The 17,400-nt window shown below is 38.2% G+C and overlaps 1 protein-coding gene and 1 pseudogene across 1 annotated transcript in view; both read right to left on the reverse strand.

Moving 5' to 3' along the window:
* Positions 1-17,400, reverse strand: part of HFM1 (helicase for meiosis 1) — a 123,721-nt gene that overhangs the window by 34,771 nt on the left and 71,550 nt on the right. Inside the window, exons 24-28 of the mRNA XM_075540261.1 lie at positions 14,797-14,894; positions 14,584-14,715; positions 9,248-9,333; positions 8,985-9,068; positions 8,698-8,855 (exon numbers count right to left, since the gene is read on the reverse strand). Of these exons, the coding sequence (XP_075396376.1) occupies positions 8,698-8,855; positions 8,985-9,068; positions 9,248-9,333; positions 14,584-14,715; positions 14,797-14,894 (558 nt within the window). The remainder of the gene's footprint in view (positions 1-8,697; positions 8,856-8,984; positions 9,069-9,247; positions 9,334-14,583; positions 14,716-14,796; positions 14,895-17,400) is intronic.
* Positions 10,179-11,668, reverse strand: LOC142456984 (eukaryotic translation initiation factor 3 subunit E pseudogene; annotated as a pseudogene).

Consider the following 17,400-nt stretch of genomic DNA (forward strand, 5'->3'; position numbering starts at 1 on the left):
AATAAGATTGCTACTAGGGTTAGTTCATAGATACATGGGTGTATTCCAAACAAGTGTTTAAATATCGCACGACTGTTAGTGGATGATTGGAAACAAGTTCCCTCAGTAAAACATTTGTCTTAGTCTCATTAAAGTGCCTTAAAAAAAAAGGTCCAATTAAGAACCAGTGGCTTTGGAGGGGATCTGCTGGGCCAGTTCAAATCAAGGCAGACATGTCATTTCAAAATATTTTAGAGACTTCCGGGAAGATGGCGACTAAGTAACACATACCAGAGGGACTCTGCAGAAATCAGCCCAGGAGAGTTTCTAAGAGGGAAATTCAACACTGCTGGATCACAGGAGGAGCATCATAAAGATAAATAGGCACAGATCCACAAGGTTTTGAGGGGCTGGGACCTTTTGGCTTACCACTGTGGAGGCCAGCTAGGGTTTGACCTTAGCCCCGCCACTGTCCTGGCCAGAGGCAGGACCATTTGGAGCCATCGCAGTAGCTTTAACTCAACAGTCACAGCTTGCTGCCGCCTCATTAAACACTTGCAGCTCTATGAGCAGGGATCAGGGCTCAATTACATTATTATTTTTGCTGCCCTCTCTTCTCTATATCCCCATACAGTCTCAGTGGGCTTACTTTTTAATTTTTTCTCTCTTCTTTGTCTCTTCCCTGTTCTCTCACACTCACCTGCCGACCTTCAGCCCACTCCTCTTAGCCTAAGGTATTTACACCTGCCCCCACCCAGTTAGGTGAGCTCCATCCTGTGCAGCATAACCTGAGGCTGGGCAAAGCCGGGCTGACCTCCACCAGGGGATACTCTGCCCAACTTCTTACTGGAGAATTCCTGCCTATTTGAATGGGGAAGCTCCTATTTTTCCTCTGTTGTCCCATGTAACTGAGGGAACTGCCTTCTGTCTGCTATAGTGCCTCATACAGCCTAAGGCAGCTTGGACAACACTTGCCAACGTTCCAAGCAGCTGCAGGAACCTCTGCCCATCCTCCGCAGTGATTAACCTGGCCAGGCCAATTCTGCTCACCATTCGTTGTGTTCTACACCAAAGCAGGCAACCCACCAGGCTGGAGCACTCCTCTGCGAGGGAAGCCACAGGAGGATAAAGTGGTAGGCTAATTCCACAGTGACATTAGCTGTATGCAGTTCGAAGAAGCATTCCTACCAATCTCTCAGAGAGAGCCAGTGCTCTTTGACTCCCTGGAAAATGGTACCTGGCTCCTCTAAAACAACACAATGCAAACAGAAATCAGCCCCAACAACCTCAATGAAAAAAACAGGAGAAACAAAAGGCAATGGCAGAAGATGTCTTGAACATAATGATATGCAAAGAAGAAGCAGATATTGAGCTGCCACAGAAAGAAATTTTCAGAATGCTGCTTAGAGGCATACAGGATATGAGGGAAACAATACAGAAAAGGGATGAAATGATAGAGGAGATAAAGTCCATACTCCAAAGGGAAATACAAGAGCTTAGAGAAGAGACACCAAAAACCAGTAGCACACACATGGACCTCGAGAATCAATTGGAGGAAGAAGAGAACTGCATCAGTGACTTGGAGGACAGCCAAGCATATTTTAACAAGCGTGAACAAAAATCTAATAAGATCATTACAGAAGCTGAAGAAAACCTAAGAGCTGTGTCCGATGCTATGAATAAGAACAACATTAGAATTATTGGGTTACTGGAGGAAGACACAACAAAGAAGTCATCTGCAACAATAGTAAGAGAATACTTGGAGGAAAATTTTCCTAGCTTAATGAATAAAAACCAGGGAACCATTCAGGAGGCTGAAAGAACACCAGCTAGACTAAATCTCAAGAAGAAGTCACCAAGGCACATAATAGTTAAACTATCCAACTTTTAGGAAAAGGAGAAAATCATGAGAGGGCAAAACAAGCAATCACATATAAAGGTTCCCAAATAAGAATATGCTCAGACCTATCAGCAGAAACTATGAAGAAGAGGAGAAAATGGATTAACATATTCCAAAAATTGAAGGAAAACAATGCAAACCCAAGAATACTCTACCCAGCCAAATTATTGATCAAGATAGATGGAGAAGTAAGAGTCTTCCCAGACAAGGAAAAACTCAAAGAATACATTAGAAGAAACCCATCCCTACAAAATATCCTTGCCAACCCAGTATGGGTAGAAAGAACAACACTCACCAAGCATAAATAAGAGAACAACCTCACCCAGAAAGCAACAAAGAGATAACAGACCCCAAGATAGCATTGGCTTAAGGATGGAAAGAAATCAAGAATGATACACACACACACACGCACGCACGCACGTACAACACACTGATAAGAAAGGAAGGTAGGAAAACACCCAACAGAAAAGGTATAAGATGACATCACAGAGTCTGAAGATGGAGCTAATAACCCTGAATATCAATGGCCTGAACTCAGGCATTAAAAGACTGAGGCTAGCAGACTGGCTTAGAAAACACAATCCATCAATCTGCTGCCTACAGGAGACATCTCAATGTTACAGACAAAAATAAGCTGAGAATCAAAGGCTGGAGAAAGGCATACCAAGCAAACAGCAATTTTTAAAAAAGCAAAGGTTACAATCCTAACCTCAGACAAAATTGACCTCAAAGTACAAACCATAAAAAGAGATAAGGAGGGACACTAATGCTCAAGGGAATTTTAGACAAAAAAACCACTGAGCATTGTAAACATATATTTTCCAAATGAGAGACCCACTGAATAAGTTAACCAAACACTCCAAAAGATGAAAAAAGAAATCACAGCCTCAACAATGATAGTGGGTGACTTTAATATACCGCTCTCTGAGAAAGATAGATTACAGGGAAAGAAACTCAACAAGGAGGCTAGAAATCTAACTATTACAATTAGACAATTTGACCTGATAGATATTTACAGAGCTTTTCATCCAAATACAAATTGATTCACATTCTTTTCAAGCCTATATGGCACATATTCGAAGATAGATCACATGCTTGGGCATAAGGCGAATCTACATAAATTTAAGCACATTGATATCATACAGACCTCTCTCTCTGACCACTGTACCATGAGGCTGGAAATCAACAAAAGGAAGATGAAGTAAACAAGACAAACAATTGGAGGATGAATAACTGTCTATTACAAAAGCCATGAGTACTGGCACAGATCAGAGATGAAATTAGGAAATTTCTAGAAACCAACGCAAATGACATACCAAAACTTGTGGGACACGGTAAAGCCAGTTATCAGAGGAAGTTTCATAGCAATACATGCACACCTGAAAAAGAGAGACTCATTATTGATATGCTGGCAAAAAATTTACAACAACTAGAGCAGAGTTAGCAAGACAATCCCACTAAGCAAAAGAAAAGAAATAAGAAAAATCAGGGCTGAGATTCGGGATAGGTAAAATAAGAAAACTACAGGAAAAATTGATGCTGGTAAAAGTTGGTTCTTTGAAAGGATAAACAGAATTGACAGACCGCTGGCAAACCTAACCAAAGAAAAGAGGGAACAAATTTCAAAAACAAGAATAAGGGATGAAAGAAGGGACATTACAACAGATACTAATCAAAAGGATAATTACACAGTACTTTGAAGGATTATACTCCAATGAATTCAACAACTTGGAAGACATGGACAAATTCTTGGAAAAACAATCCCTCCCTAGACTAGCCCCAAAGGATGTCAAGAATCTCAACAGACCCATGGCAATACAAGAAATAGACAAGGTTATCAAGGGATTACCAAAAAATACAAAATTCCCCGGACTAGATAGCCTCACAGAATTCTACCAAGCTTTTAGGGAAGAACTAACACCAATCCTACATGAACTCTTCCAGAACATAAAAAAAGGTGGCAAAGTCCCAAACTCCTTCTTTGAAGCTAGTATAACTCTGATACCAAAACCGGGCAAGGATCCGACAAGAATCGAGAACTACAGACCAATATACCTAATGATCATCGATTCAAAAATCCTTAACAAAATACTGGCCAATAAAATACAAAAGTATATAAAACAAATAATTCACCATGACCAAGTGGGATTTATACCAGGGATGCAGGGATGGTTCAATGTACGAAAGACTATTAGTATCATTCGCCACATTGACATGAAAAACTGTAAGAAACACATGATAATATCGATAGATGCAGAAAAAGCATCCGACAACATTCAACACCAATTCCTGTTTAAGACACTTGAGAAGACAAGAATGGAAGGAAAATTCCTGAAGACAAAACAAGGTATATATGAAAACCCAACAGCCTATGTGGTAGTCAATAGAGGAAAAATTAACACAATTCCACTGAAAAGGGGGACCAGACAAAGATGCCCCTTGTCCCCACTCTTATTTAATATCCTACTGGAGGTTTTAGCTAACAGGATAAGACAAAGAAAGGATATCAAAGGTATTCATCTGGGAAAGAAAGAAGTGAAACTATTGTTATTTACAGATGATTTGATTTTATATATGGTAAATCCCAAAAGCTCCACAAGGGGAATACTAGAAGCAACAGAGGAGTTTGGCAGAGTGGCAGGATACAAGATCAACAAACAGAAGTCCATCGGACTGCTATACACATCGGATAAGACCACAGAAGAGGAGATAAAAAAGTGGTACCCGTCATAATAGCCAAGCACAAATGGAAATATCTAGGGATATACCTGCCTAAAAGAACAAAAGATCTATATAGGGAAAACTACAGAAAACTATTACAAGAAACCAAGAGGGACCTCAACAAATCGAAGAATATCCCACGATTCTGGATTAGAAGACTCAATATAGTAAAGATGTCAGTTCTGCCAAAGGCACTATATAAATTTAATGCAATCCCGATACAATTACCCTCATCTTTTCTCAAAGAAATGGAAAAACTGATTACCAACTTCATTGGAGAGGGAAGAAGCCCAGAATTAGCAGAGAACTACTCAAGAAGAAGCACACAGTGGGAGGGCTTGCTTTAGCTAACTTTAGCACATATTATACAGCCACAGTGGTCAAAACCGCATGGTACTGGTACAATGACAGATACTCAGACCAATGGAAAAGAACTGAAAACCCAGAAATAAAATCATCAGCATACAGGGCCCAAAAAATATCCAATGGGAAGCAGATGCCCTCTTTAAGAAGTGGTGCCGGAAAAAATGGATATCTACCTGCAGAAAAATGAAGCATGATCCTTATTTCACTCCATGCACAAGAATAAACTCAAGGCGGATCACAGACCTTGAAGTTAAACACCAAACTATTAGGGCCATCAATGAGGGAATTGGGACCAACTTGAGAACTTTGGCACAGGGAATACATAGACTATCAGAAATAGGGAAGGACACAAACACAGAGGAGGCACACGTTGACAAATGGGATATACTGAAGATAAAATACCTGTGTACATTGAAAGAATTCACCAAGGGAGTAAAAAGAGAGACTACGGACTGGGAAAACATCTTTAGCAATGACACATCAGACAAAGTCCTTATTACTAAAATCTATAATACTCTGCTAGCTTCCAAAAAGAAAAAAACTAATTGCCCGCTGAGGAGGTGGGCAAAGGACCTGAACAGAAGTTTCTCAGGGGCAGAAATCCAAATTACCAATAAACATCTGAGGAAATGTTCCTGATCTTTAGCCATAAGAGAAATGCAAATTAAAACAACAATGAGGTACCACCTAACACCCTCAAAGGTAGCCCAATTCAAAAAATCAGAAAGCAACTAGTGTTGGAAGGGCTGTGGGGAGACAGGAACTCTCATCCACTGCTGGTGGGACTGTAAGTACGTACAGCCACTGTGGAAATCTATCTAGTGATATCTAAAACAGATGGAAATTGAGTTACCATACAACCCAGCAATCCCCCTACTGGGTATATACCCAGAAGAGGCAAGGAAAAAAAACAAACAAACGGCTAGACATCTGTGCTACAATGTTCACTGTGGCACAGTTCACAATTGCAAGGAGTTGGAAACAACCCAAATTTCCATCAACTGACGTGTGGATTAAAAAACTGTGGTACATACATACAATGGAGTACTACGCATTGCTAAAAAAGCAGCGATGAAAGTATGAAGCACATCGCTGCATGGGAAGAACTGGAGGAAATCATGCTAAGTGAAGTAAGCCAAGCACAAAAGAGCAAATACAACACAAGGCCATGGAGGCAAGCTTTAAAAAAAATGCAAAAGGGGCATAGGGAAAAAGCTACTGGATACAAACTTTCCTGGGGTGAGGAAAAGGTAATATGGAAGGGGCCAGACCAATTTCAGGGAAATATATGGTAACCATCTAAAAAAGGAGTTGGGGAAGGGAAAAAGAATAAAAAAGAAATGGGTAGTGGAGGCACAGGGCACTAACCCACCCAAGCAGGGGGCATTTTTTATATCTCCACAGGGAAAGAGGGACCAGATTTCAGCCCAGTGCTCCAAGATGTGAATGCAACATGCTGGCATAGAGTAGTGAACCAGTGGAGAGGTCTGAGGGGCTGGCCTTAATCACAACTACGTGTACACTTCCCCCTACCCCCAGAAGAATTTATTTCAGAGGACAGCACTGAAGCTGCAACTCAGGGAGAGGGACATGTCTGATCAGGGCACATGGGAGCAAATGAAGGAGGAGGAAGAGAGAGTGGAGCACATATTGGCTCACCAAGCCTTCATGACGGTATTCCCACTCAGAACAGCCAATCCACAAAGTAGACCACTTGGCCAGCCCCACTATGAGACACAACATCCATCACTGACCCATATCCCTACAGGGGACAACACTGGAGACACAGTGTGGGAATTCCGCCTCATCTGATCCCCCCTCACAGAGGCAAAACACTAAGGGTATGCAACAGAATAGCAAGGGGAGCAGAGCAATGAAGTCCCCAGGGAATATGAAAAATGGACTTTGGAGCCAGGGCTTGGCACCCTAACAGACTCGATTGGAGAACACTCCTAAAGGCCAATAGTTCTTGAACTAACTACAAGCTTTTCTTTTTTGTTGTGCTTTGTTTTGTAACATTGACTTGTAGTTGTTTTGTTTTATTTTGTTGCTTGGTTTTGCTCTGTCTTGTTTCTGTGCATGTTATTATCTCTACAGGTATATCTCAATAAGATAGGTAAAATATAGAGCAATCATTTTGGAGGACTCCAAAGATGGAGGCTATGTCAAGAAACAACAGCATTATATGTTGATATTTTTGTTTAATAGAGGTTTCTATAATCTTTTTTTAATCTTTTCATCAGGGGCTCATACAACTCTATCACAATCCATACATACATCAATTGTGTAAAGCACATTTGTACATTCATTATTACCCTCATCATTCTCAAAACATTTGCTCTCCGCCCAAACCCCTGACATCAGGTCCTCATTTTCCCCCTCCCTTGCCACTCCCTCCCCTCCTCCCTCATGAACCCTTGATAATTTATAAATTATTATTTTATCATATGTTGCCCTGTCTGACGTCTCCCTTCATCCAGTTTTCTGCTGTCCGTCCCCTAGAGAGGAGGTTACATGTAGATCCTTGTCATCGGTTCCCGCTTTCCAACCTACCCTTCCTCTATCCTCCCAGTATCTCCAATCACACCAGTGGTCCTGAAGGGATCATCTGCCCTGGATTCCCTGTGTTTCTGGTTCCTATCTGTACCAGTGTACATCCTCTGGTCTAGCCAGACTTGCAAGGTAGAATTGGGATCATGATAGTGGGGAGGGGGCGGAAGAAGGAAGCATTTAGAAACTAGAGGAAAGTTGTATGTTTCATCGTTGCTACATCGCACCCTGACTGGCTTGTCTCCTCCCTGAGACCCTTCTATAAGGGATGTCCAGTGGCCTACACATGGGCTTTGAGTCTCCACTCCACACGTCCACCCTCATTCACTATGATAAGAGTTTTTGTTCTGATGATCCCTGATACCTAATCCCTTCGACACCTCGTGATCGCACAGGCTGATGTGCTTCTCCCGTGTGGGCTTTGTTGTTTCTGAGCTAGATGACCGCTTGTTTACCTTCTATACTCTTGTAGTAAATATTTTTGTATCAAATTTTCATTTAGAAATTGTATATTTTGAGATAAGTAAAAAAGAGGACAGTATCCAAAGATTAGTAAGGCCATGAATGACTAGAAAGGGCAGCAAAATAGAAAAGTTGAACCACAGTGGACCATAATTACTCCTAAGGGAGTAATCTATTTATTTGTTTCAAATTATGATGATAGATTTTACTGTTCGTTCACTTACTCATTGCAGTTACATTGATTCTGACTCACACTGATCCAACAGCACAGTATAGGACTGCTCCACTGCATTACTGAAGCCTCACATCTTTACTGAGGCAGACTGCTTTGTCTTTCTCCCGAGGAACAGCTGGTGGATTTGACCTGTCAACCTTGTGGTTAGCAGCCCAATACTTAGCCTATTGTGCCACCAGGTTTCCTTTCATTTAATTGCTCATTTAAGTACTAAAAAGGTAAACTAAAATAGATCCCATGTGAATTCTATGTGACACCTTATTTAAGAGACAAATAGAAAACTATCCTAGTGTATTCTCAAGAAAATGTGATTTAATTGGTCCTATAGTGATTTTGCTGAGTCAGAACTGATCCAAAATTAGTGCATTTGTTTGGCTTTTGTTTTGTTTTTGCTTGTATAGTGATCTTATCTTTTTCTTTTAAATTTGTTCTTTTATAATAAATGCTTTGAAATAATATTAAATATCAGAAATGTCACACTTACATAATTTTATGCTTAAAAACCACTTGATTATCTGCATCACCTATTATTAAGGTAACATAGTGAGAATCTGATGCTGTTCTTTTAATTTGTAGCTGTTCAAAGTTTCTTAAAATGATGGTTATTAATATTTCTCCCATCCTATCACTGTATCTTGTAACCTTTAAAAGAAGATAGATCAAAAAAGTGTTAAAAAGAATTTACTACTCAGACTCAGCTCAAAGCCTAGCTATGGCTAGCCTTATTCCTGAAGAAACATTAAAAGCATCTAAAAAACAGAAAACACTTACCTGTTCCACTTCAAGTTCATATTTTGGTAGATGCATCACAGTTTCTTTTATCTGGGTCCCAAAAGGGGGGTGCCTATTTAAAATCTGAATACATTTTTTATTTTATTTTTACCACAATACTAAGAATTATTTTAGTATTTTTTTCAGAATCAGTAGTTTTACTAATGTTCATTACCTAAATCATTGGTCAGTTAAAATAAACAAATATATAAATAATAGGCATTATAATTCAGATAACATTAAGAATAGTGAATATTAAATACCAGTTCAAGTTCCCTTGCATCTGTTCCTTCTATTTTTTTAAAAGAAGTTAAACCTGCATTTACCATTGCATTTGACAATGATATACCTGTGGAAAAGAAATCAAATAGTAATTTTTAAACAACTAATTTTAAACTAAATGTAGATATTTAATAACAACTAATTTTAGATTAAGTTTCTATATTTAACTACTATCTTAGTAAAATGATATAATAAGATCTAATTCAATAATTAAATTTTTAAAGTTTTCAAAAATAGTTTCTGGTTATTTGTTTGTAGCATTCTTCAATTGTTCATGTTTATTTTTTCAAAACTAAAGAATCTACTTGTTTTTATGCTTGTGATAATTTGCCTCTCTCATGTGTCCCTCAATATTCTTTTTGCTTATATGTTGAAAGTTTGATAATCATATGCTGTAGTGTAGCTCTTTTGGAATTTACCCTACTTGGAATTTGTTGAATTTCTTGGATGTATAAATATGTGTCTACAAGCAAAATTGGAGAAATTTGAACCATTATTTTTTCAAAATTAATTTCTGCCCTTTTCCTTCACTCTTCTGGCATTCACATGTTTATATTATTCTGTTTGATGGTGTCCCACAACCCCCTAAATCTTTGTTCATTATTCTTTTTTCTATTTGCTCCTTGTATTGCATCCTCTCCAGTTACAGTCTGCTGATTCTTTATTTCTGCTATTGAGCAGATCTGCTCTTGAGCCCTTCTGGACAATTTTTCATTTACATTATTATACTTTGGAGCTCTAGTACTTTAAAAAAATCCTCTTTAATAAGATTGTTGCTTGTCTTGTAGGTTTTCCTCAATTTTCTTTAGCTTTTTTTTGTGGTCCTTTAATGTTTTGAGCATGTTTATTGTGTTTGTATATTTTCTTTATGATTTTGGTTAATTGTTATGTTTGTCTTTTTTTTTGAGACAAAGCCAATTTTATTCAAATTCTCCAAACGTACAAAGAATTTGTTGTTTCTAAAACCTATGTCCCGTTTTACATAATGGTCTTGTTGAGTCTTTAGCTTTGTCATCCTTTTAAAAACAGTTCTTCAGTAGAAGCCAGAGTCCTGAGTTGCCCAGTTAGGCGCCTCTGATCTACTATTCTGATTAAGTTTCTTCTCAATATTCATGGCCAACATCTGGCTTCTAAAAGAAAGGCTCTTGGTCTTTTCAATCACTTGCTGATAGGGTGAGACTGCATTGTTACCCATCACCACGTGACCTAATTTAGAATCAATCTTGGCATCCAGTCTTGCATTTCTAATCAAATTCACAATCCACCGTTCAGCTTCTTCTGGGGTCATGTTCAGTTTATCCGCCAGCATGTTAATGCTGATACACTGATGGATGCGACAAAAAGTCTCAAATATGAAGAGACGGGCATTTTCAATGAAATCCTCAAGACAAGCCACCAGGAAGAAGTCATTCACAAGCACTGATTCACATTCCCTCAGCTTTTTCTGTGCCCCATCAAAGTCAAAGTTTACATACAAGCATTCAACAAATTCTGTAATTGGGTCCTTGTATGTATAAGATTCCTGCTGAATAACTTTGACGAGGTCTTTTAGCACCTGTCGGTGCTTTCAAACATGTTTGTTATGACTGCTGTAGTCAAGTAGCGGAGAATATGTGGACACATAGTCTGAATTGCATTAAGATACTGTGGTTGGTAAAGGAAGAGATCGATAATGTTATCCCGGCCTTTGGGGTGATTGAAGAAAACAAACAGAGACCAGTGAATGAGCCATGTTCGCTGCTGAAGAGACTGCAGTGGAGAACTCACAGAATTATTATCAATAGTCTCTTTCAACCTTGTAAGGTCTTCCATGGCTGCATCCCAATTCTGAATTAAGATTTCAGAGGCCAGTTTCCCCCAAAGGGAACTCAGAGCATTCCTATCAGTTGCTGGAACCAGCACTCTAAAAAAATAAAGATACTCTGCTGCTCCTGAGTAATTCCCACATTCATACTGGAATTTTGCGTATCTGTAGAGACTGTCTAAGTATTCCTGCCTAAAACCATGCTTATCCGCCAGGTAGTCAAATAACATGCGACCATCCCTGGTTGACTGCATCTGCCTTGTAGTTTCTGGATCTTCAAACATTTTCACAATTGGTTCAGTTTCTGCCTGGAGTTGTTTTAGTTGTGCAACAACTGTGGTTCTGTTTTCTCGCAGAGCATGTGGGATATCATCGGAATAAAGGTTTTTATATACATCCATGGCAAAGTCTACCATGTTGGTATCACTAAGAAGATCCAGTTTCCCCTGTAATAATTCTTTTTCATTATATATCTCCTTCATGGACAGGAACTCCAGCAGCGGGAAGACCAGATGCTGATCCAAGAAATGCGCGATGCGAGTAGTCAGGTCGTACTTCGCCATCTTGCCAAGGAAGAGGGAGTCTGCGCTCACCAAACTTTATTCTATCTGTCTTTGGAGATGGTTTGTGGTCCCTTCTTTTGGCCTTTTGCTTGGTCTATTTATTCTTTCCTACTTCTCCAAAAGCATTGTGATTTTGTTGAGTTAGGGTCATTATTTTACTGTGATATCATTGAAGAATAGATTATTTCATTTCCCTAGGATCTTGCTTCTTCCATTTTATTATTGTTATTATTCATTTATTAAAACTTATAATTCTCTCCTTCAGCTCCTGTCTCCCCACAGAGGTGCATTTGCTGTTGTCCTTTTCTTATTGGTTTCTCTGCCTGTGAGCACAAGATAATTTTTTTACTTCTAAGTTGCTTGATTGGGGATGCTGGTAGTGCTACTGCAGCCGCAAACTCTTTGGCTTGTAGCATCTGTTATTTCTACAAGATCTTGGGAACACTATGGATACTACCACGGGAGACTTCCTTAAACGCAATGGCTATGCCACTCCAGTGATTCCCTCACCCTTATTTGGGACTACTGACTGTCTTTGAGGACCAATTTTCAATATTTCCCTGTGAACAGAAGTCAAGCAACTCTAGTCCCAGACAATTCCAACTCTCAGAACTGCAGCTGTCAAAGACTCACCAAAAGTTTTCTCTTATATTAGCTAAACAGCACAGCAGCTGTTACCAGTTCACTATGTAATCCTCACTGTTCCTAAATTCAAGTTTGTGCTTTGCTCGGTGTTATTCTTTTCTGGGACCAATTGTCTCTAGTCTGTCTGCCTGCTCAAGTTTTCTGGTCTGTGCTGTATTCAGTATGTCTCTCTGTACTAGGCTGGACTATTCATAAAGTTCAGTCTACACTGTGTTCACCATGTTATTCTTTGCTGGGACTTACAGATTTCATGGATTTCTCTGCCCGAGTTTTTTTGCTTAGGTCCCACACTGCCTTCACCATGGTGCTCCATCCCAGGTCTGACTTCTTAAAAAGTTTGGACAACTCCGCACCAGTATACTGTTCCCTCTGGTATTCAAGGTGGTTCTAACCCATGCCGAGTTCACTCAGCATGCTATTCTTTCCCAGATCTGCTGCTGCCTGCTAGGAATTCCAGTCTACTTTATGCTCACTGGGTTCACTGCTCAGGCATCCCACTGTAATACTTTGTCTCAGGACTGATTACTCAGTACCTCATCTATTCTGTGTCCCCAGTGCTACTCAAACCAGGGGTTCCCTGCCCAAGAGTGCTAGCTGTAGCCACCCAGAGATGGCTGCATTGAGTTAAGGTAGGGATAGGGTGAGAGCACTCTGCTCTTCAGCTATTCGTAGGCTACCTTTTCCTGGATTCAGCGTTCAGTCCATTCCTTCGACCATTTAAACTTCTATTTAGAGAGCCGAGGCTACTGATTTTGTCAATTTCTACCTTTTTTCTTCTACAATTATTGTGGGGAACTGAGAACATGTAACTCTTTACACCATCATTTTGCATCTTATACTTCACTACATTTTATGATAGTCATAAAGAACTTAGATTTGCATTTTTGTTTTCACCCTCCACCCCATTTTTCTATTATGTAAATTTTGCTTCATAATATTTGCTACTTATGTTCAGGTATACTGAATATGTGTGAGAACAGGTTAGTGTGTGATAATCTGAAAAGTATAGAATGCAACTGATATCTAGACTGACAATATTCTAGAAAGTCAGAAATATTAGCTTTTTATTAGTATCATTTAATATGATTTCAAAACTTTTCAGTAAATCACTATTTTCTGAATGGTATATGGACTCTCTTTCCCAATTCAGAACTTTTGCATTTGTCATATGAGTATGACATTTGATTTCTCGGGAGTTCTATAGGATGATGAAACTTTCTACTGGGAATTTCTCTCCTACTTTGATGTTACTTTCACCAGTAAATCCCCTTCTTCACCTCAGCTTCAAGGACACTCGTCACTCCTATATCACCCCTCGTCTCAAATATCATGGAAATAAAAAAGAATTTTCACAAAATAATTGGAGACACATGTCACTTAAAAATGAACAGGTCTTAAAATCTGTAAAGATCTATCATGTAAGTTTTAAACATATTCAAGATGCATATTAAACTGGAAAACTAACAAAGCTGGAAATAACAACCCTGTTTTCGGAGTTCCTGCTTTCAGAGGAGGAGGCACAAAGTAAGTCATACAGCCAAAGCCTCACACTGCAAAATTCTAAAGTGCTAGTCATGCCGCAGTCTTTGTAAATGGTACCTCAAGAAGTTTTCCAGTACACAGTCTAAATTAGATCCTAAAACACAGAAATCCTTTTGTCTTTAAAATCTCTATGATAATACCCTACTGTTATTGAAAAAAATGTAAAAGTTAGGATATGAATAACTGACATAATTTTCTGTAATTATGAATAGTGGAACTGCTGGCTCTGTGCCTTGTTACTGAGATTAAAACAAAGTATTGGTCATAAAAATAGAAGAAAGAGCACTATATAGTAAGCTTTTTAGTTATTAAAATAAAATTACACTCTGGCAAAAAGTCTCTAAAATGAAAACATTCATTTTTATTAGATTTCTCATCACAGTACATTATAGTGGGTTATGCACTGGGCTTCTAACAGCAAGGCCACAGTTTGAAACTACCAGCCACTGTGAGGAAGAAAGATGAGGCTGTCTACTGCCATAGAGGCAGAGTCTCAGAAACCTCAGGGACAGTTCTACTCTGTGGTATAAGGTGGCTATGAGTCAGAACTGACTCAATAGCAATGAGTTTGAGTAGTCATTTGATTCCAAATGACATGTTTTAAGCAGAAGAAAATGAAAATCAGAATTTCATGATAAAGGTCAGTGTCTGATTTCTGTCTACAAGCAAGTTTTTATTAGAAGTCTATAGCAATCATACAATAATCTTAACAATTAAATGTTGAACTACTTTGATAAATTGCTTACCTGAATTTAATACCTACCAATTTTCTCCAGCTGTTTGGATACATGTAGAGAATTTTCCCAAAGTTTACACCTGAAACATTTAGCTAAAATCAAACTGTTCAAGAGTACAGCAAAATTATTCTTTTGAGCAGCCACAAAATCTGACAACCCTAGAAAAAACATTTCAAATATTAAATCTAGCACACTAATTTACTGTAAAAATATAAGCAATCTACCATCCTATAACCTACATCTTGTAATCCGTGAGCCATTTCTGAAGATTTTTGCTGTATCTTGTGTCAAAGCAAAATCCTGTATGGGAATGCATCCTAGGTGAGCCTGAATAAGACTGAGCAAAAGAAGCAATGTAAGTGTTTCTTTTTGAAACTTATTAACTATCAGTATTTGACATCATTATATGAAAAATCCATTCTTAATATAACTATCGTGATTTCTGCAACAGCAGACAATCCCATATCTTATATCATTACATTTCTGCCTCTTAATATTTTCTTAATGGCTAAACCTTTAGTCCTTATTCGTTTGATATTCTTTATTCACTGGAAATTTCTTTACCATAAGACTCTCATTTCTTCTCAAGACTTTCATTATTATTTTTATGTTAATAAATTAAATTACTTTAACTCAACATAGGTAAGCTATTGTCATATTCTCCCAAATACATCTGTTTTTTGGCTATATTACTTGTTTAAAAATTTTTGAAACAGTTTTATTGGCATATAATTCACAAATTGTACAATTCAATAATTCAGTCATATTAAGAGGAGTTGTACAATCATCACTATAATCGGTTTTAGAATTTTTTCTTTGTTCCTATACTCATTGTTACTAATTTCTCACTTTGCCCCAACCTCCCATGCTTCAAGAAACCACTAATCCAGTTACTGTCTCTACAGATTTCCCTATTCCAGATTTCATACAGAGAAAAAAATATTTTAAGAAAAACTAACAACAATAACAGAGTAAATAGAGAAAAACATCAATCAAAAAGAAAGCAGAAAATATTAAAAATTAGAATAAATTTAAAATGTCTGTCAAAAGGGAGGTAAAATGATGAGGTGCTAAATTTTAACCTAACTGCATCTGCAGGTTTTATTACTTCTTCTAAATATATAGAAAAACAATATAAATTGTTTAACAAGAGAACTAATTAAAGCCTACTGAGTACCAGACATGGTATTAGAGGTTGAAGATTCTGTTTATGATAGTTAAGCAATGATTTAAGTATAATTATCATAAGATGATGGAAAGAAATAAAGTACTGATTTAGCTATGTTTAGGTTAAACTATTACATTAAACTATAATGGTTTATTATCTTGTGTATCTGATTTATTAATCAAAATTATGTAGTTCGGGAGTATGATAGCTCCACACATTACTAGCAGTGGAGGTTTTGTGCATTCCTGCTATGCCATATATAGGTACCTCAATGTCTAACAATAGCTGCCGGAGCTCCAACCATTGCATATTCATTCCATGCAGTATGTAGAGAGAAGACAGTAACATTGCCCTGTTTTCCGTCTGACTTCTTTTAAAAGTCTTCCAACAAAGACTAACATAATATTTCTGCATATGTCTAATTAATTTCCCAAATCATAGCCACTGCCAACCACAGCTAAAAATGAGGCTGGGAAATGTAGCATTTTTCATGTATAGATGAAAATAGATATTGGAACAGCCAATCAGTAGTTTCTGTCATAGGATTGCAAAGCATCTGCTGCAGTGCTTGTAACACAGTAAATGTTCAAGAAACGTTGTTACTAATTATTACTATTATTAGATGAAGCATTTAAGACTTACTCTCAGCTTAGAAAACAAATACAAGTTATGCATTTTTCCAAGAAGACTTCTGTTCCTGCCCAGCTTGATAAAAAATAGCTTTATCAATAAGTCTATATATAGAAAAACAGAAATCCTTTAGGGAAGAGAAGTTAGAGCTGCATTATGAAACTTTTAACTCTTTCTTGATGGAAATCAAAAGTTACTCTGAGGCCATTTTTGCTGTTTAAGTATAAAATTAAAATGCACCCCCCCCCCAAAAAAAACCCTGAGAGCTATAATCAAAATGGCACATAAAATGTGTGGCTCACAAAGTTCAAGTTTATAAACCAGACAGGATCAACTACATAAATAAAAGCAAAATGTAAGAGAGAATTCATAATATGTGTCAGTCTGGGTACATTAGAGAAATAAATCCACAGAAACTTATATGTATAAGAGAGTTTTATATAAAGGGTAAATGCACATCAGGAAACATCCCAACCCAGTACTGCCCAAGCCCACAGGACCAACATTAACCAATATGTCCGACACAAATCCAAAGTCCTCCTCCATCTCACAAAACAGACGCAATGATGCTGACTGCAGGAGGAAACCAGAATTAGTGAGCATGTAAGCATCTCAGCGCTGGCAGGGTGTCCACAAGGGTGCTCCAGCACCCAGAGCTGCAGCTTCTCCTCGGAGCTGTCTTGCAGTAAGTTAGTCTTGCCAGCTGAAGCAGAGAACTGGCTAAAACAGCTGCACCCTGGTCCGACCATCACAAAGCAAGAGACCCAGGAACTAGAAAGACAAGGCCCACCGAGCCATTTATCTCTCCATCCTTCAGTTAACCACACATGTGTTTATTGGCCAGGTTGGCACAATAAACTTTAAATAACTCATAATACAAGCAAAACCAGTTAATGCAACTATTATTCAAATGTATGTACCAACCACTGAAGTCAGTGATTAAGAAATTTAAGAATTCTACCAACTTCTTCCACTTGAAGTTTACCCAATATGCATCCAGATGCACTGATAATGAATGAAAAAGTTGGAAACAAAGAGGAAAAAT

Source organism: Tenrec ecaudatus, chromosome 1 (assembly GCF_050624435.1).
Source record: "Tenrec ecaudatus isolate mTenEca1 chromosome 1, mTenEca1.hap1, whole genome shotgun sequence".
NCBI lineage: Eukaryota > Metazoa > Chordata > Mammalia > Afrosoricida > Tenrecidae > Tenrec > Tenrec ecaudatus.